Source organism: Lineus longissimus, chromosome 1 (genome assembly GCF_910592395.1).
Source record: "Lineus longissimus chromosome 1, tnLinLong1.2, whole genome shotgun sequence".
Taxonomy (NCBI): Eukaryota; Metazoa; Nemertea; class Pilidiophora; order Heteronemertea; family Lineidae; genus Lineus; species Lineus longissimus.
In genome coordinates, this window is record NC_088308.1 from 19,954,073 (window position 1) to 19,978,814 (window position 24,742).

A 24,742-nucleotide genomic window follows, 5' to 3' on the forward strand; every position below is an offset into this window, starting at 1 on the left:
TCAGGTCAGAGAGATCAGCTCTTTTGTGAATCAGGGCCTTCCTTTCTTTAGGACAAATCCAGGGTGTGCCTGTTCTCGTGTCGAACATAACAGCTCTTCGGTGTATCGGGGCATCCTGGTCCGTGAGACAGATCAAAGATATGTTCGTCCTCGTGTTCAACAGAACAGATCGTGGATGTATCAGGGTATTATGGTCTCCAGGACAGATCAAGTATGTGCTTATCCTTGTGTTCTACAGAAAAGGCTGTATTAGGGCACGCTGGCCTCCAAGACGAACTTAGGATGTGCGTACCATCGTCTTGAACAGAAGAGCTGTTGGCTCTATCAGGACATTCTCGTCACAAAGGCATATTAAGGACCTGTGTACCAGGGCCTTCTGGTCTCCAAGATAGATCTAGGATGTGCTTGTCCTGCTGTTGAACAGAGCATCTCTTGGGTGGTTTGGGGCGTTCTGGTGTCGACATCAGATCTGGATGGGCTTGTCCATGCATTCTTGCCTTGAAGGCGAATCAAGGACGTCGTTTTCCCTGTGTTCAACAGAATAGCTCTTGTGTATATCAAGGGCTTCTGGTCTCCAAGACCCAGGATACGAGGGCCCTCAATGTTCAACAGGGCTGCTATTGGCTGTATCTGGGCCTTATGTTCTATATGACAAATCAAGGAAGTACTTGTCCTCGTGTTTTATCAGAACAGCTCCTGGAAGTGACAGGGCCCTCGGTCTCCAAGGCAGATCAAGGATGTGCTTATTCAAGTTCAACAGAAGAGCTTGCAAGTGTATCATTGGATTCTTTTCTCCAAGACAGATCCAGAATAGCTCTTACAGGCCAGTCCCTATATCTGATCCCAAAGGCCGATCAAGGATGTGATTGTCCTCATCTCAGCTACTTACCAGGTATAAAGGTTAAAGTCAGGCGGCTGTTTTAGCATTATGAATGAAGCATCAGTCACAACGGAAAAGAATGAGCAGATATAACAAATCATGTGTTCGACATTCAAAAGAGAGACCGGTCTCCTGTAATTTATTATCAAGCCTCCAGATGACAGCGCAGGACATACACCATCAATGACCCAGAACGGTATCAGAAATTTACATTTACAACTTTACCAGAGAAGAACTAGGGCTTCTGAAATGAATTTAAAGGTGGTGTAAATTATGGTTACCAGCACAACCTTGATCAAGCTAGAAGCAGTCGTTTCAGAACTTGAAAGATTTTGAGTTTAACACGTGTAAACTGAAGTCCTGGAATATCTCGGTTTTTGGATTACTGGTACATGTATTGTCAATTACCAGCATTATAACAGATCAGATATTTGAGGATGGACCTTTCACTTGATGACCTGTCCTCCTACCAGTCTTACAAAACCTACAAAGTAAGGACAACCATATTTCAAGATCCTAGTCACGCCAAGAGCTATTTTTTGTCAATGTCCCCAATAGCATGAATTTGCCGCATTTTCATTAACTCGTAGAAAATTTTAGGAACTCACACCAGTTGTCATGCAAATATCAAGCTGGCATATACCACCGAACAATCACCGACCATACATGTACCACTTCTTTCACCCTACAGAGGGATATAAATAAAGCCGAACGGCACTAGCATCGTGTTAAGCTTAGTGTCATAAGTCGATTACGATTACGTGTATTAGAGATATGAAGAAAAATTTGCAGCTTGGCTATCCATGAAACTGTTTATTCTGTAATAACGAAATGAAATATATTTCGATTTCACTTACAGTAGTTTCAATTAACATCACAAACAAATAAATGAGGCTTGGTTAGGAAGATTTTACATTCTTGTGGGACACCTCCAGGTTTCAAAAAGGTAAAAGTGTTACTTTTTTTGGTCCCTGTTTCATGGATCCAAGCTTTTTTCAACTGAATATTCAAGTGAAATAGGAATAATAATACAGAAAAGAGAAGAAAATATAACTGAGATTATTATGTATTAATGCCCTCACAAACACTCACGCTATTGTCAAAATAAAATAAATCTCCAGGACAAGGGGAGAATACACAGACATGACAGAGGGAAGTTAATCCAAATTTCAATACAATTTGCGATAGAAATAAATAATGTATTCAAACCAAATCTGGGCATTCGTCCCCTCAACCTGACATCTAAGCTCCTACAGACAAGATCAAGCCTCTACAGTATTTAAAAAAAATTTACATGCAGTTATCATAACATCACTGATCATGAACAAGACAGACCATTACAGAGCAATCAGGCTTTTCAAGATAAAATCACAAACTGGAAGTTTTCCTCAAAATTCAACTCTTATCTTAAAACGGTTCCTCAAAAACCCACTCAGGCCAGCACTACCTTGAACTCTTTTGCCATGAACTTGAATAAAGATGTTTTTTCAAAAGATTTTTGGAAAGAAGTTAAATACAGGCCTATGCTAAATATATAAGGAACGTTTACCTAACCAACAATTTATGGTGTCACTCACTTTACAGGGTATTTCAAAACACTCCATCACTTTGGATACAATCATGATTCAAAACTGAATATTCTTCCACGAAATCCCCAAATGAAAATTCCAATATTTGCACCAAAACAAGTGGTCATGCAGAAGAACTCAGTAAAAATTATCCATTTTATGAAATTTCTTGTACCTGAAACTCCCATCAAAGTTATGTATTGCCACAAACAGACTTGTATTGTAAAGCAAACCATTGACCTCAACAGTCCTGAGACACATTCAGAAACTATGAAGCCAGGCAAACACCTCTATAACTACACCTTCAGCCCCCTACATAATAGAGATCTATTTGGTCTTGCACCAAAAATTTTGCAATATCAAGAAAATAACAAAAAGAACAGCCATGGTACAGATCTATTAAAACTACTGGCACTCCATGTGAAAAACATGGAAATTGTAATTTATACAAGCTGCCAAAGCTGACCTATGTCAAGCTGGAGATTACAAAATTTGTTATTTTAGACCAAACAGACCCCAAGTATGAGAGGGCCGACTAACATTTAAAACAGCACATCAAGCAATAGATATACACTATATATAAAGTAAATAGCAAGGAAACACTGCCACCTAGTTTCTACTAATCAAACATTCATAAAATATTTACTGACCGAACCACGTGCTCTGTGGAGCAGGCTGCTATGTTCACTAAAGGATGATATCTGACTTGACATTTTGATAACCGGCAGCGATTTTGAGATGAATTGTATCATTTGTTGTGGGCAGTTATGTTGTGACATCAGCAACATTCAACCTAACCAGCAACAACTACAACTGGGGCACGTCTACCTCACAAAAGCAAACGAAACATGAGAAAATTCCCTGACTTTTAATCAAAAACAGTTTTAACCTTCCTACATTTTTTAGATTTTGTAGCAGATTACACAAAAATAACTATAAGACTGTCACTGGCGTATGATTATCGAGTTTCTCCAATTTTTTTGATCTACAACCAAATATTTGCTGCCTTTCGGACTCTGTGACCAAAACAAACGACCCAAGAAACTACATTACATTGAAAGCCCAGCCTTAGCCTATTTTAAATCCAATACTACTTCATCTATCTCTACTTTTTGATTGTTTCATTCACTGACCTTATACGAAGGGAACATGCCTTTATCCTTAACTGCAAGGGCTGCTCTCATGTGAGCAGCAATCATTAGGTAAAATACCAATGCTAGTAGTATGCACTTTCACATCCACTCTCACAACTTACTACTGTCAAAGATATATAGCGAACTAACATATTTTTTCCCATTATAAAGCCAAGTCACTTCCACTTCTCAACAGATAACCAGAACATTCACTTAGCCCAGCTCTCCTAGGATCTAAAGAATGTTTAGCACAGAGTTTAACAGCATATTGCCTCATAAGATGCACATGTCCAAACCAGCTGAGACATGTGCGAAAAAGAGACCACAAAGGGTACCTATGAAATGGCATGACAGGTGACACTAAATTTGGCCAATTAAAATGACCGTATGCCCCAGGTTTCAAACTGATAAACATGCTCAGTTGAAGCAGTGACCAGACGCTCCCAATCAATCATGTCCTTCACACGTTTGTCTAAATGCCCATCTACACTACAAATGGAAAAGGTTTTGCTGCTTCCAAAGGCATTTGTGGTCAGTCACAATCGCAGAGCCAACAACTTACATGAAATTAACCCCGTGCAAACTGACCTTGCTGCTGAAAAGCGGAAACATGACTTCATACTTTGGAGTATAGCGTAAAGTCCCTTTAGTCTCTTAGTTTAAAGTCTCTCTGAGAAGACAGACTTTTATAATCATGAAAAAACTGTTATTCTATTATCACAGATACTTTCATAACAGCCAGTCCTCGAGACATCGCAACATGAACTTATACCGGTACAGCTAAATCACAACCACAACATCGAGAGGGATATTACAATAGAAATGAGCTGAAACAACAAGATAGCACATCTACAGCCATTCTGAGAGAACAGCTCTGGATACAATAGGGTAAATAGGGCCGTTCTACAATTCAGCCATTTAAGATAGACAGCAAGTCATTCATGTCACAGGTACAAACACTATGGTGGCTGATGAACATAACATTTTTTTACTACATACATTGTAGTATGCCTCAAGTAAGCAAGTTCCTTATTTACTGTAACCACCACCGAAGGTTTAGTGCCTCCTTACTGGTATTTTTGCATCAAGAAAACTTTTTCAGAAAGATAAAAATTTCGCGTGAAATTACATCAGTTCTGCAAACAAATATTCTTTAGCAATTTGTATTTTGTGAATCGAGTTTATTCAGGAAATCCACAAAAAAATGCCCACAAAAATTTGATGGTTAACAGTATCAGCAGAAGTGACAGTAAAAGTCTTAAACCACCCAGTTTGGCCCGATGACGACGTTTATCTATTGTGTGAGTTCACCCAAACAAAAGATAAACATCGTCGTAGGGCGTAACCGGGTGGTTGGGAAACCTCACTATTGACTCTACTGAACAACTTGCAACCCCAGAGCACATCAAATGAATTTCTAAACAAACTGACCACCCAATGGCTGAAGGTATCACACCCAGAATATTAATAACTTTATTGCTAGATTCATAGAAGCACAGCCACAAACTACAAGCACATTGCAAGATAAAGAGACACCATCAACCAACAGGCAGCTTTAGAAAGATACAAAAATATGTGTTTTTTTTCTTCCTTTTTGACAAGCAGCATCTAATTCTAAGTACCAAGCCACACCACTGAAAGAAAGTGTATTCCATCCAAAATTTGCCTCTCCTGCAGTGTACCTTATATATAGAGTGTTCCATTACTTGCACCGCGCCTACACGAGCGAGTGCGATAGCGTTTGTTTTTTTGGTGCAAATAACCAAACAATTTTTGGGTGCATCCTGTGAAATGAAATTGTACCCACACCATATCTACACAACATGACGGTCAGAATTTTTTATCCGAACTTGCCCCTCTCCAAGCACATGTAGACAGAGAAAGTTAAAGCACCCAAATAGCCATACAGATGTTCTGGATTATATACACATATGTCCCTACAGTATTCACACTCGTACAGATATTTTGTACATGTATGTACCTAAACTTAAAACAACTAATTGATAATTGAAACTATGTGTAGCTAGTTCATTAATAGCACAGCAAACCTCTGAGGGGGCAAGAGCTGATGAGTTGCATGAATTTAAGTCTGATGGGTTTTTTTGAGAAATAATTTTCAAAGACACATATTTCTATTCTAACCAATCTGATCTTGTGGGAATATCTTACCACAGCTGAATTTGTTACTTTAAACACTTTTACTGTTAACACAAATGGTTACAGTGAACGATTTCTGAGGTCGTATCTCAATACAATGCATTGACTTAAATGCTGGTATTCAGCTAGCCAATCATCTAGGACCCAAGGGGGCACTAGTGGACATGAAATCTGCTGATCGCACTTAATAAATTGGATATCATACTATAAACTGCAAACTTTGCATCAGAGGTATGCCATTTGAAGTATTACAGACTGAAATACATCTGGCTTAAAAACGAAGCATCATCACAAAACATTAGATGTAATTTTTACATTAGTGTGACCATGTTACAAACAGAATGGTGCTAAAATGACCTCATGAGAACTAGACCTAAGTCACTAATGCACTACATACAGCCCATGTACATGCAGATTGGATCTAGTCAAATGAATGTGATACATGAGTCATAAGGGGGCAAATTGACAGCATGCAAAACTAAAAGCATTGTTATATTTACACTGCAGGATCTCAGGACTACAAGTGGCAACCCGGAATAAGAAAATACCCTGGATAATGCACAACATACTGCTTTCAGGCTTGGTTGAACATGAAACCAAAGTAAACAAAACAGTGCCCAATACTCAAAGGTAATACTGAAAAGCACGCTGGGATCGCATACTTGCAGTTGTGATTATACTATGGTTTTTGAGTTTGGCCAGACCTGGTTAACAGATCGAGTATGGCAACAGAAGTTAAAGAACTGCCCTACACTGTATTTCAACCCAATACCAGACAACGTGACCTTTACAATTGTCTATGCCACTCTATTGGGCAGCAACACTTATTACAGAACAAACCAAACATGTACAATTGTTTAACATCCTTCAGGAGATTAAAAACGTAACAAAAATGTTCAAACACTCAGAAAGTCAGAGAACTGACTAAAAGGGACCACTGAAATGCAACGGTATGTGTTTTTTTCTGTTTTTATTACTTTCACAGCACATAGTTATCTACAATAGAAACCCATATTTTTGATGTTCTTATTCTACTACACTTAAAAAACGTCTATAAAAGCTAATAATCAGATTCCTATGAAAATCAAAAACTTTTAAATATGCTTTACACTCTTTTTATACTGAAAGAAAAAAATAAATGCTGTATAATTCCACATGGAAAACATCATCTACCGGTACTAATTTTAATACTAAACCATAAAAAAACATTACAGTACTGTTCTACTTAAAAACAAGAACATCTTAAACTGTACGAACACCTCACAAACATTCAAATATATGAAACAAGGTACTACAATGACCAAATAGACAGACTACAGCGGCCGAGACGAGTTACATCAAACCATCACGATTGCATACTCATCATGAGGTGATATGAACTGCACTGGGGCAAAGATAATTGAAACCATTTTCAAGAAGGCAACACAAATCTTCAAAATATCCTAACAATTTGTATTCATATTGAAAATTAAAGTTTCTTAATCTGCTGCAATCAAATGGTAAACAGATAGTCACATACGCTCATTTCTACTGCTCACCAATCAAATTCGTACAGCACAATTCATAATTTTTAAAGAAAGTTTTGTGAACCAAACTTAAAGCGGTGCAAACATTAGGTGATTTGCAGTATCTTACCTCTTTATGCAACTTCTCATACTCATAGAGGCAGTAGAGGGAACACAATTATCACTTTGCAAGTGTGGGCCCAATGGGCCTCGCTGAGAAAGTGTGTCCAGCATAGATAAATATCCAAATATCTTCACACCAAGAACAGGATGTATGACATAACTGAACTAAGGTGTCCCTGAGATTCAACTATACTGTGAAAGAACATCTTGTGAGGAAATACAAAAGCAACTACCAGTACAACTTTTCAAACCAAATCGTTTTGCGCAACTGACTGCTCTATACTGTAAACCATAAAAAGGTTGGCTAAACTTTTCTGGAAACATCTTTGGGGTAATACTACAATGCATACACACTAGCACGGTGGAAGCAATATGAGGAAAATTACAAATGCTTAATAAAGTTTAAATATCTCATAATGGAACAGAATTCTTGAGATCACGGCAGCACATTTTTCTGTCTATACTGAAATACTCCAACCACAATTAACACATCTCCCCAAACCAAAATTATATTTTTTTAGATATTCTTAGAGGGCAATAAATAGCCTGGGCCTTGAGTTGCTGACAAATGTACCAATCAGCCCAAATTTCCAAGTTTATTAGAAAAGATGTTTTCTTAAAACAAGATTTGAACTTGGAAAAATAAATTTTTTAATTCTGACAATGTCAGAAGTCTTTTTCAATCATTTTGAATGGTTGTGCCCATTGAGGTGAGTAACTCCTTTATACAAGGCTACATGTATATGCACACCTAAAAACATCATTTTTGTTTTAAATTAAAAATGGTCCCACGGAGAACAGTAGATCAGCCGCACTGACAGCCAGAACTGATTACCACACAAAGCAATAATTACAACACGCTATTAGTAGAAACTTCTTTTTCTCTTTTGACATTATTATAATATTTTTTTTGTGGGCAAGCTAGGTAACGTCACTACCTGATCACCTTTTTTAATTATAGAATACATTTAGCAAAATTTGAACTATTTATGCTGAGCCAATAATTTAATTACTGGCCTTTTTACAATCATTTTGATCACACACAAAATATAAAACTTAACCACCAACTGTCCTTCTTTACCAACCACAGAGAACTAGGGTAAATATAGTTATAAACCTTCAACAGGCCAAGGGAACTTTAAGTCTCGATTTACAACTCTGCAATGCATCATCATATCTTTTTTTCAGCCTTCTTTTGGAAGAGTATTCCACACACTAGATTAACCCACGTCCGTAGCAGAGGATAGGCAGGTGATTTGTCGAAATATAAATCACTCTGTGTCCTTTAACACCACATAAACAACAGCTCATTTCTCATTTGAAATACTTGTACGTACTCTCATAGCTTTTGTTGAAGTTGAGATTCTTGTGGTGGTCTAATGGGTCACTGACGTTCTCTTCATTGACAGGTTCTTGGTGTAACGAGGTTTGTGAAGAGTTATATGAGGGGATCCTGTTAAAACAATCGGAGTTGACATCGAGACCTAACGATATATCGTAGAGATTTCCACTGGAATGTTGATGAGGAAGTCGTTCATGAAGTCTTGCTCCATTAGACGTTGTCATCCCGGATGGCCCAAATACGCTACTTTCACCAGAATACAGAGTTTGTGGTGCCGACATATGCCGCATCCTACCGGGTGTCTTGGATGTATCACCTCGAAGGATACCAGCATACGTCGGGATGGCACCAACCATTGTTAAGTTACCACTAGAGTTTGTCTTTTTCTTTCGTGGGAAATACCGCGACTGCTCTGAATCAGAATCAGAATCATCCATATCAATGCTATCCTGTATAAAACGTACAACGTGATCAACACCACTCGGTGCATCTGAATCCAAATAGAGAAGGTCATCATGAACTGAAGACACCGTTTGTTCCGGATCGAGAAAACTGGCAACGTTTACCGTAGCAGCAGTAGTTTTACATGGTTCGCCCTTTTGTTGTGCATGAGCCCTGTTGCTGCTGATGCAGTTTTGCTCTGGCCTGAAATCGGCACAGGTATCGAACTGAACAGAGGCGTTTGGAAACCTGGAGAAGTGTTTTTGTGGCATGACTTCAGGTGGATAAAGTGGTGGGTCCTTAGGTCGGCCTGTCTGCCAGGTAATCACCTTGGAATTCTCCCCTTCGCCAGTCGATTTGCTGGAAGAATGCCGCACCCGTTGCATCTGGTCATTCTGACTGACAGAAACAATCACAGACCCATCTTTACGATACAACGAGCGCACCGGACTGTTGTTCTTTGGTTTCATTGGGTCATGTCGAACTCCTGATTGCACGATTGGCATTCCCTCCTTCATTGATACCTCCTTTAATGCATTTGTCATTTGTGCGTGGTGTTTGAACAGCGGCTCACCTTCATATGACTGCGGTGCTTTCGGTACACACTGCTGTAGGCTTTCGATGAACCTATGTGCAGCTTCAGGCCCTTCCTTCTGAAGGAGATAACTGTACATCTCACGCTGAAGATGAGGGTTATTCTGAATCACTGCATCTTCTGGTTTCTTATTGTTCCGATGATTCACAGGTTGTTCTTGCCCAAACTTATGCAAATCATGTCCATGGCGATGATCGTGTTTCACATTTTTAGTCGTATTCCGTGGCACATTTTGCCGCATTGTCTGCTGTGGCTGTACAAAATGCTGCCGTAAATGTCCTGGTATATCTTGCCAAGAGTTCGCCTGCACAGGCATCATAGGTAATCCTTGGAAATTTGCCTGCATGCTGTGGTTTTGGTAAACAGGAGCCATGCCTGGCCTAGAAGGATGAACTAAATTTGAACTCGAGGCTACAATGTGGTTATTTGCTGTGGACACCGTCTTCATGTTACTCGTCATTTTATTGCTGTGTTGTAATTTGCCCTGAGTCCCTGATGCCTGCAACGGCTCTGCATCCGAAGTGTTGGTCAACTGGTTCACTGAGACCACGGTATAGTTCGTATTTGTTGTGATTGCAGACGACGTAGGGTTTACGGCCATTTCTGGTGACATTCCAGCCGGTCGTGGCATGAACTTGTTGTGCAGATGATGAGGTGGTGGTGCTGCTGGCGGTTGAGGCGGCAGGGGTTGTGGGGGTGGGGGTACGCACGGCAAGTACCGAGGCAGCAACGGAATAGCGTTGTAAGGCAGTGGTGCATACATCTGGAGCTGGAACCGACAAGAATGAAATATACAACACAGTTAATCAATGATATCAATACATCAGACAAGTCAGCACAAGTACAGTGAGAAGTGGCCAATTGGCCAAAACCTTTTCATTTTACCGCTTGGCAGTAAAGCAGTACTAAATGTGCACACACCTCATCAAACTTTTACAATACACGATCATGTAGGCCTATAAATAGGCCACTATCTGTATTAATCTACACCTTTGTTTTGGCTCCTATCAATGCATTGACGTGCAAAGTTTTATAAAATCAATAGTCATCACCCATTGGGCTTGTACGCATTATCAACTAGGAGCATAACTGACCGACTCTTTACAAAAACCAACCTGTTGCAAGTATCCCGTGGGTAGATTCAGATAAGGATTCGGTTGCACATTGGTGTGAAAAACGTTCTGGCGTTGGAACCGAGGTACGGCTGGGGTATAGATGTAGCCATATGGTCCATAACCGAGCGGAGCCTGAGGGTCACTTCCGTGGCGCAGGCGGTTCGGTATGAACTCGGGTGCCAATGGGTTCAGGACGTATGTCTTCTTTAGTTCCACACCATCTAGCTGGTTCCTGATCTGACTCCAAGTCATGCCATACAAGCTGCTGTTCTGGTGGCAAATCTCAAGAAATGTTTCCCAAACTTTCCTAAAAATAATAATTTTCAGATCAAAATTCATAACCGCAGCAGTTTAATTCAATCTTTTCTTACCAAAGTTTTTTGGCAGTGAACTGGTTTTTAATTACTTGATATTTCATTGGTCAAACATGGGGCCCTCTGATCAATGCAATGCAAATGACAAGGCACGCTAATGCAAGCGGAATATTAGCAAAGAGGGTACACCTTTTTGAAGCTTTACATCATGGAAGGGACACAAAATACTTTCTAGATGCAACACCAGGCAAGGTGTCTGAAATCTGCTTTAAGGAAGAGACTACATTATGAAGAAATCACCAATGCCCATTAGAATTTCTGATCAGCAGTAGTAAAAGTAACAAAGGGATAATCCTTAAATTCTCACCTGCATTTGCCAATGGTACACAATGAGACTGGATCACCAACTACTGCCACAAGAGACTGTGCACGCGTAATGGCCGTGTTGAGGAGTTTAACATTGGAGAGGAAGCCATAGTCTACATCTTCTATGTTGCTATCCATGCTGCAAGTATTGCGGGTGCGAACGGTGCTAAGGATTATCACTCGGAACTGTTTGCCTGAAACGAAAGCAATTATTTGTTTTATATTTCCATCCTCGGACGTTTTGAAGGTAGTGAAGACAATACCTGTAGCTTCAATTGGCTTTAGAATTTATATTTCAGAAACTCTATTGGGTGCACGTTCACATCCATGGCTAAAAATGACCGTTGTGTCTGACTGGCTGGCTCTCAAGGGACCAGCTTTTGCCACTAAATTAAACAAGTGTTGGGACAAGTGCTGACAAATTTATCAGAAACCAAACTCATTATCAACATCATTCTATGACTCACCATCAATCACACAGGCCAGGTCGGGAAAGCAAAATTGTAAGACGTTAGATAAGACATTTGAATACTGATAAATGGTCTGAACACTCACCCTGCACATTGAAGACTCTCTCGACGGAGACCATGTGCATCTTGCGTTTCCTAAGCTCACTCCTAATCCTTGCTACCTGATCCACATATGGTGACACCACTCCGATACTGTTCTCATCTAGCTGACCCCAGGCTTTTGGCCAGGACTTCTGAAGCTCTGTCACACGCTCAGCAATTTCAAACACCTGAACGAATGAGAAGGAAGTCAATTGATAGCGCAATTTCATTGTAGTATGGAAAGACCACAAATTAGACTTATAGGCATGGATATTCTCACAAAAGTAATAATTAATAACAAACTTGCCTCAGAATTGTTGTAGAAACCTGTACTATTCTGGTGCTGTACGTCTTCTCCTCTGGCAGTGAAGAATGTCAGGGGGTAGTAAGTATCGTGTTCTGGCTGGGTGCCACTAGCGACCAGCTTTTTCTCGTAGAAGAGATCAGACGTAAAGTCAATAATGGCCTTGTGCGATCTGTAATTCTCACACAGGAGAATTTTACACGGATTATCACTGGGGTAGATGTCGAAAAGGCGCTCTATGAGTGACACATGGAAGCCGTGCTGTCTGGCGAAATCTGAGTGTACTTCGGGACTCATCTGCAAAGGAATGTCAAGCAATAAATAAACTAATGTTAACAGCCACAAAATCTAAATTCTTACAGCTGACCAAGTGTGATGTAGGTGAAAAGTTAAAATGGAGGGAGATGAATAACATAGTAGTACTCATAAAATCAGGAGGGTGTGGACTTGACTTTCAGAGCAGTTTCATTTCCCTGACCCCAATAAAGTAAAACACCAAATCCAAAATTGCTCCCCTTTTCAAGTCAGACATGAAACCAAGGCTCTTAGTACATGTATATGGTGACTATGCAAAGGGTTGTAAAATACACTATTCAAGTCAGCTGTAGCTTGAGTTGGACTGAGAAAAATGTGGCTTCCCTCTTACTATATACAAGCTGAAGAAGGGTAAACGAATCTGACCTGCATGTGATCTCCAGCCAGGACTATTCTTGTGTTGTCCCCTGCCAGAGTCAGTGGCATGATGGTCTCACACTCTACAGCTTGGGCGGCTTCATCGATCAGGATGTGCGTAAAGAAATCTGAAAAGCCAGAGTTGAAAGATTGAGTAGTGGATTCACAGAAAACTGCACTATTGGTAGGTTAAATTGCCTTCCTTTCTGACTCGGATTTGATAGCTGAAGACGTTTTTTTACTGCATCAGACAGATAAGGTTTCTATGACAGGAGTCTAGGGTTACTCCCAGTGGTTTTGATTTGGTCAATTTGACAAATAATTTGCCACAGAAAAAACACCACGTGCTATTGTAATTTGGCTACTTTTATCATAGCCGTGTGCTGGTTCTTTCTTGAGATTGATTATATCACAGATGACCCCAACAGAGTAACATCTATCGATGCTAGATAATCCAAGAAAACTACATCAAAGCACTTGTAACAGTGGTTTGTTGGGATGTTTTTCTGAAGAGAAAATCCTCACCCTTTTCCAGTCCGATGTCGTACATGGATCTTGATGAGCTCAACGTCGTTACAACAATACGGTGCTTCTCAATATCCTCTTTGGCTGGTGATCGGAATCTGAACGAATGGCCCTCCTGTTCAATGAGACAGTACGTCTGTATGAGGGTGCTGACGGTGTTCATCCAGCGATATTTATACATGACCCGAAGTGGGCGGGCTTCCTCGTGATCATCCTCGACGTACGGATGGAAGTAATCTTTGATATATAAATCAGCAGCACTGAAAAATAAAATGGCACATATGAAATTTTTTGTCAGCCGAAGAAGAAGGTGCAAAGCATTGTGAATTTCTTCTTCTAAAATCACTCTTCTCTGAGGCCAGAACTTATTATTGGGGCTTCAGGAATAGAACCCAAGAGTTCACAACAGGTGAAGAGCAAAGACTTCCTTGAAAGGACAGTTCATCCAAAGATACAAATTTGGATCCTGCAAGCTTGAGTTAAACCCGAACAGTGTAGCGAATCAATTTACTCACTGACTTCGTGTATTTGATTCCACAAATTACAAAACAAGTCAATTTAGTTTAATGATAAATTTTATAGCCTTTCTATTTGCATTCATGAACTCAATACAACTTCACAAACCTTACCTATTAGAATGTGTACAGATTAGAATCCTCGTATTTTGTTGTTTCAGAATCTGCAGTGCTGCCTGGGCGAGCGTGAATGTTTTCCCCGTGCCATACGGCCCAATCAGCAGCACAGGGGGAAGCTTGAAACTTAGCACAGTCGTTATGGCAACTACGGCCTCCTTCTGCTTAAGGTTTAATCTGGAGTCTAGGTTCTCGCTCCACTGCCTGAAGAATATAACAGAAAAAGCATGGATAGATATAATTATTTTGCCAAGGCAACTTTAGACTCCTTCTGCTTAAGTCTGGTTAAATGCAGAATTAAGGTTCTCGCCCCACTGCCTGAAGAATACAACAGGAAAAGCATGGACAGAACCAATAATTTCACTTGCTTGATCTACATTTGATAAAACTGAAAGCAGACGACAAAAACATTTTTCAAAATAAGTCCAGGTGCGGCGCCTGGACAAAAGCATAGAGTAGAAGCCCAGTTGGGTAAAGGTCTGAACACATCAGTCATCAAATGCGGTTGCTGGATGAGCATGCAAGTTTAGGGGAGTGTTTCAGTGGAAGAGTTGGTACATGCGTTTAATGTGATTAGAAGTTTGCTATTTTGATCAAATTTTCGTGCACCCGACTCCCTGGTGATTAAAGGCCTTCTCCAATTGTTAACAAATTTGAAAACTGAACGTGAATTTGAAAATTTCCAGCTTTGTGATACTGAATACAAATTTCAAGAACGCTGTCGTGTAGTCCAATATACAAATACATGTACCGGTACTATGAATGTCAAGTTCCAGCAAATTTGAATGCAAAATAACTGCACTAAGGCAATTTGTATTTCTATTTACCTGTGCCACAAGAAAATACAATGAAAACAAAGGTGTAGGCCTTTTATAAAGAAAGTGAATAACAATGAAGGAAACTGGAAGTGCACCAAATAAAGAAATACAAAACCCAGTGGTGACATTATGAAGATATTTACCGCTTCGCAGCATCTTCCAAGTCAACGCTGTCTGCCTCAGCAGTAGGATCGTCTGACTCTGATTTGGAGGAGTCAGTGTTACCACTGCACAAGTGAGAAAACACAGAATTAGTCTAACACACATGTGTTTTCAGAGTTGGAAATAGTTCTTACCTTTTACTTTTGGAGACTAATTCAGGTTAATTTTAAGAGACGAGTCTGGGTTTGTAACGTCCATAATATTTGTTGGGTTCAAGTTAAAATGACACTGATACAGAACTGTCCCCTAATACTTCTTTAAAATGAACACGACTGCTCGATATGAAAAAAAATCAAAATTCTTTTATCAGAAAACCTTTTTACCATGCCAGATTACAATTTTATTACACACCTTTGTGGAGTCCAAGGAATGTTTGGTATTGTCGTGACATCTGGGAACACCGTGGAAGCATCTGGCAGGCGGTCAACAGCAAGGTGCATCTCGCACATAGGAGCCCTGTTCAACCAGAACTGAACGTGGGCATGCATATCTTGATCTGTCTTCAAACCAAGTTCTTCGACACACTTTCCAGACAGTCGCAGAAATATGAAAGACTTTCCTCGATCTTCTACCATGGCTTCAAAAACCTGCAAAGAGCAAGAACAGACGAAGTGATATGGGTGTCAAACTGTTGCGAACAAGATTTAGTGCTAAGATCCTGTTCTAAACTTTTACAAATGACTACATCATTTTGGAGTAATCCTAGCAGAGATGTATCTTTAAAGGGAGTATCTATTAATTATAAGTGCCGGAGAGTTCCAAGGATAAGATATGAACTAAGTAGCTGCGCCTTAATCCTTACCATTCCCCAAAGATTCAAGAACAGGGAAGACCTACATAAGCAAGACTACAATTTGACCTACACTAATATTCTTAACCTGGGTTGCTGATGAGTTCAAAGTCTCACTTACTTTGGTGGGCTCCTTGTCCACCTTTGACCTATGGTCATAAGGCGCAATAAGTACAGTGTGGACGTTCTGCAGGATAAGTCGACCATGGGATGTGTCTTCTGAGACTTCCATTGTCAAGTCTAACTGAGCGAACAACTCCCCGTTGACAGCATACTTGGCAGTGGTGATGAGGGAGGGCATGAGCATGAACCGGGTCGTCAGGTGGAGCACAGTCTTTACATTATACCTGAAAAAAGACCATATTCATACATGAACTTTGTCAATTCCAAGTTTTCTTCTGAGATAAGCGATTTGGTTGCATTACATGTGGTAAGGCACCAGAATATCCTAGCTTGGTGAAATTTTCTCCAGCATACTATTTGACCCATAACAGGACATTAGAAATGCATTTTTCTTCCTTAAATAGAGAGGTCTGATGCAAAAGAAAGATGTCCAATTTTAGTGGTCTTCCAGGCAAAAGGTACTCCTTAATAATACTCAACTTACTTTGCAACACTAGAAAATTGTGCCATCTCTTCAATAGCAAGCAGATCGTGCATACGTTGTTTGTAGTTTTCTGTGTTGGCATCACTGGATTGTAGAGACTTGGACTGGCTTATCTGGCTTGCAGACGGAATCGGGTACTTGGACATGAGGTCTTGGTCAGCTGCATCAGGAAACTGAGGCCTAGAAAAAGACAGAAATAACTTTTAATCAAACATCGGAGGGACACACAATCGGAAAGTCACTGTTACTAACAATCAATTGAGTCGATATATATGAGAACATTTTTTGCAACTTACGCAGGTTCAAACTTGACTACAGCCTTTGACTTGAGATCCCAGCGACCGATCTCACTAAACACAAGATCTTCGGCTAGCTTTTCAAAATCCGCCACAGAGTTTGAGTCAACACACAGATTCTGGCACAGCACCGGTTCACTTCCAAAGTCAAATACTATCGTCTGTCGAAATGTTCCATAAATGTCTGTTCTGAACGCAACCTAGAATAAAAAAAGATTTGAATAGCATCGGGATTTGTTCATCATTCATATTATCCTTACTGCTAGACTTATGACACAATTTTGACTTGGGTCTTCAATGTAAATCCCACAGTGTTCTCTAGACTGCCCTACTTCACTAATACTCCTCCATCAAATACCATTATGTGTTCATTTCTTCTTTTGGCATCAAAATAGAAATCTAACCAGAAGTTCAGCAAGCTCACAGCAATAGGGACTGATACATTGAAAACCTTACCTTTATTCTATAAACTGTCTCATTCTTGGTATTGGTGTTTGGTGGATTTGAGTTAATCCACTCTTGGCAGTGGTCTTCGAGCTTTTGTGCGCGCTGGTTCTTCTTTGGGCCAATGGTGATGGATGCGCAATGAAAATGGCGGTGGGTGGATTCATCCAGAAGGACGACGCGGTGAAGATGAAGCTGCAAGTGAAGAGAATTTAGGATGGGATCAAAATTAAAAGAAAAACTTTTGACCAGTCCTTAAATTGACCTTTTTGGATCTAAATGACCGAGGGCTATCAAAACCTACTTGGAACACTGGCGATTTATGATTTACAATTGAATATAAGCCAAACACTGATGGAATTTAAAGACAGAAGTCGAATCGGGGCCAAACGGTGTCAAAATTATGGTCAAGTCAGAATGTAATGGCACTTACTCGACTGGTCAAGGTGAAAATCCAAGCATGGGCACTTTTCTTTGATGACATGGTAATGGTAAGATCCGAGTTGGCATATACTTTCACACCAGGAATGCTATCACTCATCTGCAAGTGAAAACAAATAAATGAGGTAGGCCAGATTAAGTTATATGAGGTTGTCGATAGGGGTCTCTCTTATCTCACAGTACATCTACATTCTTAATGAATTTCAACCAATTGAGTGAAAGTGAACCTGACCACATAAATACATTATTTTCAATGAAATCTATTAGATACATACCACACTCTCTGGGGCTTCAGCATTCATCCATTTCTCCATGAGAGTGTCAGCAAAGCCATTCCCATGAAGTTCGCTTTCCTTAGCCTTTTGGAGCTGCTGCCTCTTGTACTCAAACCTTTCCTTCCATTCTGTGAGTTCATCATCAGAATGAGCCTGAGAACATTTGCTGCCAAATCGACACGTGCCATCGCCAAAGTATCTAAGGAAACAGAATAAGTTAAATCATGAAATATTAATTCTGTTGATAAGCTAAGCATTGGTTAATACTTAAAATTTGTGGAAACAGCTGTTATTGACAATGATATTCTCTACTGGAAGGCGAAATCTAATTTGAAAGGTTCAAGGATCACATCAGTTTCAACTAAATGTGGAAGCACATTCAAGTTTCATCGAAGAATATAGACTATTAACCTTGGACATTTGGTATACTCCTCACTAGTGAGTCCTCGAGGTGGATCTCGGTACTTCCAAGTTCTCCCTTCATCATCAACGATCTTCTTCTTGTGCAGGTCACTGCGGCAGTGTGTCTTCAGTTCAGTCTGGGTGGCGAACTTTATACCACAAAAGCTGCAGTTGAACTCTTCTCTATTAGTACTGGGTGGTTGATCATCAGGCTTTGGGATGTTTGTGGCTAGAAAATGAAAGTTCGACATTCTTCAGGGTTAGGATAAAAGACAGTGTCTGGGGGCGAGTTTCGATGCTACTATATTTTGTTCAGCTGGATTAACTCAACATAAAATCAAAGGCCTTGGTGTTTCTGAAGTACTGCCAAAATGAATGCATTTAGCTATCGCAAATGAAGCATTGATAGATCATACCTTCATTGGGCGCTTGTAGGGGAGGGGGCTCCTCATTTGGTGATGTCAGGTAATCACGTCCCTCTGGTGAAATACGTTCATCTGAGAGTAAATCATTGGCAAGGTCGTCATCATCGTCATTGTCCTAGAAAGGAGAAGGTTGCAATAATTACTGGAGACACGAAGACTGATTTTACTGTAAACCATTGAAATGTTCCCAGGCCAAAAGTTGGCAAATCTGCACAAACTTGGTGGCAGACTAAATATTGCATCTGCTGAACAGAGACAGGGTTGGACCTACAAAGAAGGTCTACCTTTTTCAGATAGCTCGGATTTATAGGTAAATGCGTGAAAGAGCCTTTGAAAGGTTTCAAATTCACTATGTAAAGTTGAAGTTATTCTTACTTGATCCTGTAAGGCACAGACTACTATTTCCAGTTTCTTGACTTCTTCACTTGCTGGGATATTCTATAAGAAAGATAGAGAAAAGGTACTTAATCATCATTACCATTAACAATTAATACATGTGTTAAATACATATTTAGGTTCTCTAGATTAAGATCAAAAACACTCTGAACATTGACATAATGATTTGTCCCCGACTGAGAAGTTCCCAAAGATGGACTCTAATTAGAATGAAAAATAAATTGCGGGATAGCTGCTAAAAACAACAGAATACAATAATACAAGTTAGTGAGATTTATCATGTAACCAAGTAACCATGCAAAGCAATGATGCACTACATCAGTTTTTACTTAGTATTATTATCACTATAAATTATACAGAGGTCTATAAATAATTGAACATGTTGTCAATTTCATTGCAAATATATTAACCGCGGCTGTCATCAGCAAATATACGACTTTGAAAGGTCGAGTCAGGTTTATTTTAGGAACACTGAAAGAATATCTCTTAGTCAATTTGATAGAGCAAAATATGTTACACATGAACTGCCGTTCACATGTGCATGCACTTGAAGTGGAATTTAATTGTCCATATGTCTTACCTGTGGGTCACCTTCCAGCCACAGTTTGGCACTTTCCAAGGCTTCAACAAACTTCTTACATTTTGCTAAGGACTTGGCTTTCTTCGCCAGGGCTTTGCTGTTTTTCCTGTCATTGCTGAGGACTAAAAAATGAAAAAATGAGCCTTTAGATTTTATTGGAAATTAAAAGAATGAGGAAACACCCTCGTAACCAAAAGATCTCCTTTCTCAGATTCTTAACTTTTACAAAAATTATTAACCAATCTTTTCTCACCACCCTATACTTATTAGGCTGAGACCTATGAGAGACAGAAGAACTACTAAATCATGAACTAATGACATTGTTATGAACATGAAATCACACTTTACATATGTGACGTCATACCAAAACCAGGCGCATGTAGCACAGAAGATGACACCAGTAGGTAATGGAAGAAATTTATGAGGTCATAGTTCACAAAAGGCAGACAACAGAGAAATGAACAAACAGTCCGTCTCAACCAACATGCGCCTGGTTTTGCTGTGACAGGTTCCATATGCGACTTGATGAATAATTTCCATTGATTGTATAATTTAGGTCACAACACAAAAGACTAGAAGCATTCAGAAATGGCAGTTAAGTGCATAATGGTAAACATTCTAATTTCATCCTGGAAGATGAAAAATAGGATGTTTACCTCATTTTATTTGGAAGCATAGAAAACCGGATGTTTTGGTTCCAACTAGAATTGAAACAGGTGGAACTATAAATCATCTAAACAAACCTGTTTAAATAGAACTCAAACCTCTTTAAAAGGACACACCTTGTGGCTTGTATCAAAGCGTGCAATGAAATGCAAGCCAGCATTCTTTTAATTGGTAATTAAACTTTGACTATCAGGTTCCAGGAACTCCTAAGTCAAACTTTAAATAGTGACACAGTGAATGCTCAACAGAGAGCAACTGTGAAAATCTTCCACCCAGCTTTATCCCAGTGTGCCTAGTTGTACATGAATCGATAGATCAGTCAAATGATAATGTAGAAAAAAACAGGAGAGCAGAAATGAAGACCTATTGAGTATTGATGAATGGCTGTCAAGTTATTTTCTCCCGCTCCATTCCTGGAATTAATTGATTCATTCTCCTGATAGTCTATTATGATTATTATGTTGCTTGACAGAAGTTTCTCATAATTGCGTACATTGTACTAAAACTAGGTCCAGGCCCTGACCTCACAGCAGCAGTTTTCTGGGAACATTACAACAACAATTCATCAGAAGTACAGATCACCTTTAGAAGAGTGTTATAATACAAATATTGGCTTTTATGTATTGAACCCTGGATGTTATGTTAACATCCGGGACTAGGTCGATCAGAAGCATGAGCATTACATTCTGTACAATATGATTTGTAACATGACAAAACTTGCAACCAAAACAATATATCTTACTTTTATCATAATCTTCTACAGCTGTTTCGAATTTTTTCTGTAAGAATAAGATGTTACACAATGAATATTAACACACTATTGCTGAGTATTATCATCAGATATTTTGTTGCACTTAGAAATGAAATTATCAAATCTACTACGTAGTATCATAACAAGGTGAACAGGTGTGGTGAAAATGCAGATCGATTCAATCTCTGTACACAAAGATGAGTTAAGAGTGTCCCTAACTCACATGACTGTCAACAGCACCAGGCATCATGGTTTATGTAGATCTTCTGCATTTCAATGTAAAATTATTTTTTGGGGGGGGGGGTGAGTTTAGAAATTAGAGTATCAGCAGGTATCTTTTAAACTAACTTGTGTCAGGCCTGGCAGTAACACTACTCACCAATTTAGAATTACATGCTGCTCTGTTGAATAGCAATGCAATGTGAGCATTGTTGCGTTTGTCCTGGGGTGCTACTGCCAGCTGGTCCAAGCAATGGCTGTACATTTCCGCAGCCTCTTCATAATGACCCGACTGAAACAACTTGGCAGCATGACCCGCTGACGTTAGCTCCATGATTACATCAGGATCATCCTACGCTAGCAGTTACATGGTGTGGGGAGTGAGGGGCTGCAAAGACAAGAAGAGACTTTTGAATGAGTTGTGGCTTTAACAGATGTTCTTCATCATCAACACACACGGTAGTATTCTGTAACAGTAATTTCAGGATTGGATTTCTCACAATGACTTAACATGTTCATTATCAATATCACAAACATAAGAAATTGTCCTAAAAAGCAAGGCCACTTTTATCTGACACTACTTGACACTGACACTGATGGGAGGAGGTCAAACATAAATAGATAGGTCAGTACCATTACCATGAGCAATACACTCAGAATTTACTCAGTTGGATGAAAATGAAATGTCAAAAGTTCAATCAACTCATTTTTTAAAACTAGACAATGAAAAGTGTTGCACGATGCCATGCAATACTTCCGATATATTTTATCAGCTGAGGCCTGCCGCATGTATGAAGTTCTATATTGATTTGGTGGGCAACGTTGATAGATGGGGCAGGCACATAGTGAAGAACCAATCAATCAGTAACACTTGCATGTAACATGACAGAATCACATGGACAAATAAACACCACCTGTATGCGTATCAACACTCATCTTTAAAAGTATGCGTCCTATTCTATTGGCACTGGCAACAGTCCTTGTTATTGTAAAAAATTAATTGGCTATTGCATCAGAACTGATCAGCTTGAGCCAGTAATGTCCGATGGCATGTATAAACATGCATGTACAACACCATACAAATTTCAGACAAGAAATAGCAGAGACCAATACTAGCCCTGTTTCCAAGTTGTATTCAAAGTATATTTAAGATGTGAGCAACAGTAAAGGTCAGGATATTGCGATGAAGACAGGTCAATACACAACGAACTGGGACATGTAACATCAAAAAGTGACATGATTAAAATGTGATATGATTGATGCAACAATAATCATGGCCCATATTGTTACCAGTTACATACAAGATTAAACATTGTCTGACATGAATAATTCAGACACAGCAGACAAGAGCGGTTACCCTGGTACTGAGAACACTTTATGTCACAGCATCATAATTGAGCACACATCCACTTGAATATTCTACTGCAAATTTCACACAAGGAAGCGTTTACAAACTAGTAACTTGGAGTTGCATAGTAACAACCATCTCCTCAAACTGATCAATAGTAAACGGAAAACAATTTGGCAGCGTAGCAAAAGCATTTCGCCCCAGGAATGTCTTGATTAGCAGCAGAATGTTGCATGTTAATGCCAGTAAATTTGGCTATTTGGTTTCCTGTTTGACTTGTTGCAAGTTGCATAAACTGACATGTCTGAAGTAGGAAACTGACCAAATATTGAAAAAAGCATAATTTGTTTACAATTACGGCAACAAATATGTACGGTATATATAGGTTGCAAATGTTATATAAACTGGTCTAGATATCTGAGCTCACAATTGACAACAGTTTGTTAAAGTGCCCCAAATTTGCATAATGATAATATTTACCAATTGAAACTGCTTTCTGCTAGGATTTTTAACTGATACATTCAAACTCCGAATCAGCACTGCCCCAGTGCCCAGCCACCAGCAATTCATCATCAAGTCTCACCTTGAGAAGGAATTATTTATTTTACAATCGACATTTTAATTTTTTTGCTGAGCCACTGATGCGTAGATGAAGTGAGCTATGATTATGAATCGATGATGCGTATGCCACTACCAGTATTACAGTAGTGAATGTTGCATGACATAACATGTCTACAGCTAGTTGACTATTTACTCAAATGGGTGCAACGCCCTTGGTTTATTTTTTAAGAAAGCTGAAGTCCTTTCCTCAATTTTTGGTTGGGTTAACACTTATTTCTGACTGGGAGCTAAGGCTACCGGTATAAGGGTTGAGTGCCTTGCCCAACGACACCAAGATGAAGCAGTGTTGATTAGTTGGGTGAGTGGAACCTACAACCTCCTAAAGTTGCACAAAGTGTTATTTATGCCTGGGCCTTGCTATGATCACCTTTACTTTATTAATGCGCTTACAGAGGTAAGTTGACCTGTGAGCTTGTAAGTTGTATTCACTAACTGTATTGTAGGTTATTATCGACCAAAATTGTTCAGTCATGTCAGTGATGACTGTAAAGCAGACCTTGTTGCGTTGCTGTTGGATGGATTGGCGGCACTGTGTGGTTGTTCAACTTCTCTTAGTCTTGGGCCTTGATCTTGGACTTGGTTGGGTGGGAAGAAGAAAGAGTTCTTCAGTTCAGGGGCAGGGGGGCTTTCACTTTCAGTGTTGATTCGGTGGGTGAACTGCTATTGCTGCCCATTGCGGGGCCGCAAAAAGGCATACAAATGATGAGACTGGACAGAATACACTACAACCAACAAATGCATGCATGCTGCAGTACAAGTGTGCATTACTCAGTTACTACACACTGTGTCACAGAATGTGCAAGAAAATACACGCGCAGCTGATCCAACCCTGGGATCAAACATTGTCAAAACACCCTTCTTTTGCTCAAAATATAGGTCTTACCAAGGAAACTTCAATTTGTAATCATAAAGCATGAAACGAACATCAAAATGCAATATTTAACAACTTGCATTGCGCAAAAGGAGATTGTTGTTTTCACTTTTCCAAGAACTCACCAAAAATCAAAACAGTTCATCCGCCATCGCAAATTGACGTAATGCTTCCGTAATCACGCGAGATGAGGCAAAAACGAGACTTGTAGCCCGCGAAATTCAAAACGTAAAGTCAGCTACTTGTGTTTGAACCCCGGTGTGCAAGGGATAGTAGTCCTAGAGCTGATAGTCCGTGTAACAATAGCCTGCATTGCTAAATGTTTTGGTTAGGGTTAGCGGTACAATAGATCATGCTGCTTAATTGGTCAAATACAATGCTACCGGACTATCACTCCAGGGGGACTA

At 39.6% G+C, this 24,742-nt stretch overlaps 1 protein-coding gene across 4 annotated transcripts; it reads right to left on the bottom strand.

Annotated features, from left to right (window-relative positions):
- Positions 1 to 982: 982 nt before the first annotated feature.
- LOC135490957 (probable helicase with zinc finger domain) lies at positions 983 to 24,494 on the bottom strand. Of its 4 annotated transcripts, none has more exons than XM_064776546.1 (23): positions 24,461 to 24,494; positions 21,656 to 21,883; positions 21,268 to 21,304; positions 19,860 to 19,981; positions 19,259 to 19,321; positions 18,875 to 18,998; positions 18,468 to 18,687; positions 18,057 to 18,255; positions 17,774 to 17,881; positions 17,353 to 17,535; positions 16,897 to 17,096; positions 16,601 to 16,780; positions 16,115 to 16,340; positions 15,555 to 15,790; positions 15,185 to 15,268; positions 14,221 to 14,427; positions 13,592 to 13,851; positions 13,076 to 13,194; positions 12,398 to 12,691; positions 12,095 to 12,278; positions 11,541 to 11,733; positions 10,860 to 11,166; positions 983 to 10,513 (listed from the first exon to the last, which is right to left on the bottom strand). In XM_064776546.1, the coding sequence occupies exons 2-23, from the start codon at positions 21,827 to 21,829 to the stop codon at positions 8,681 to 8,683; spliced, it is 5,553 nt and encodes a 1,850-aa protein (XP_064632616.1). In that variant the 5' UTR covers positions 21,830 to 21,883; positions 24,461 to 24,494; the 3' UTR covers positions 983 to 8,680. The 4 variants fall into 4 exon arrangements, with proteins under 4 accessions (XP_064632616.1, XP_064632624.1, XP_064632632.1 ...); XM_064776554.1 differs by lacking the exon at positions 24,461 to 24,494 and adding an exon at positions 24,348 to 24,396; XM_064776562.1 differs by lacking the exon at positions 24,461 to 24,494 and adding an exon at positions 23,961 to 24,039.
- Positions 24,495 to 24,742: the final 248 nt, after the last annotated feature.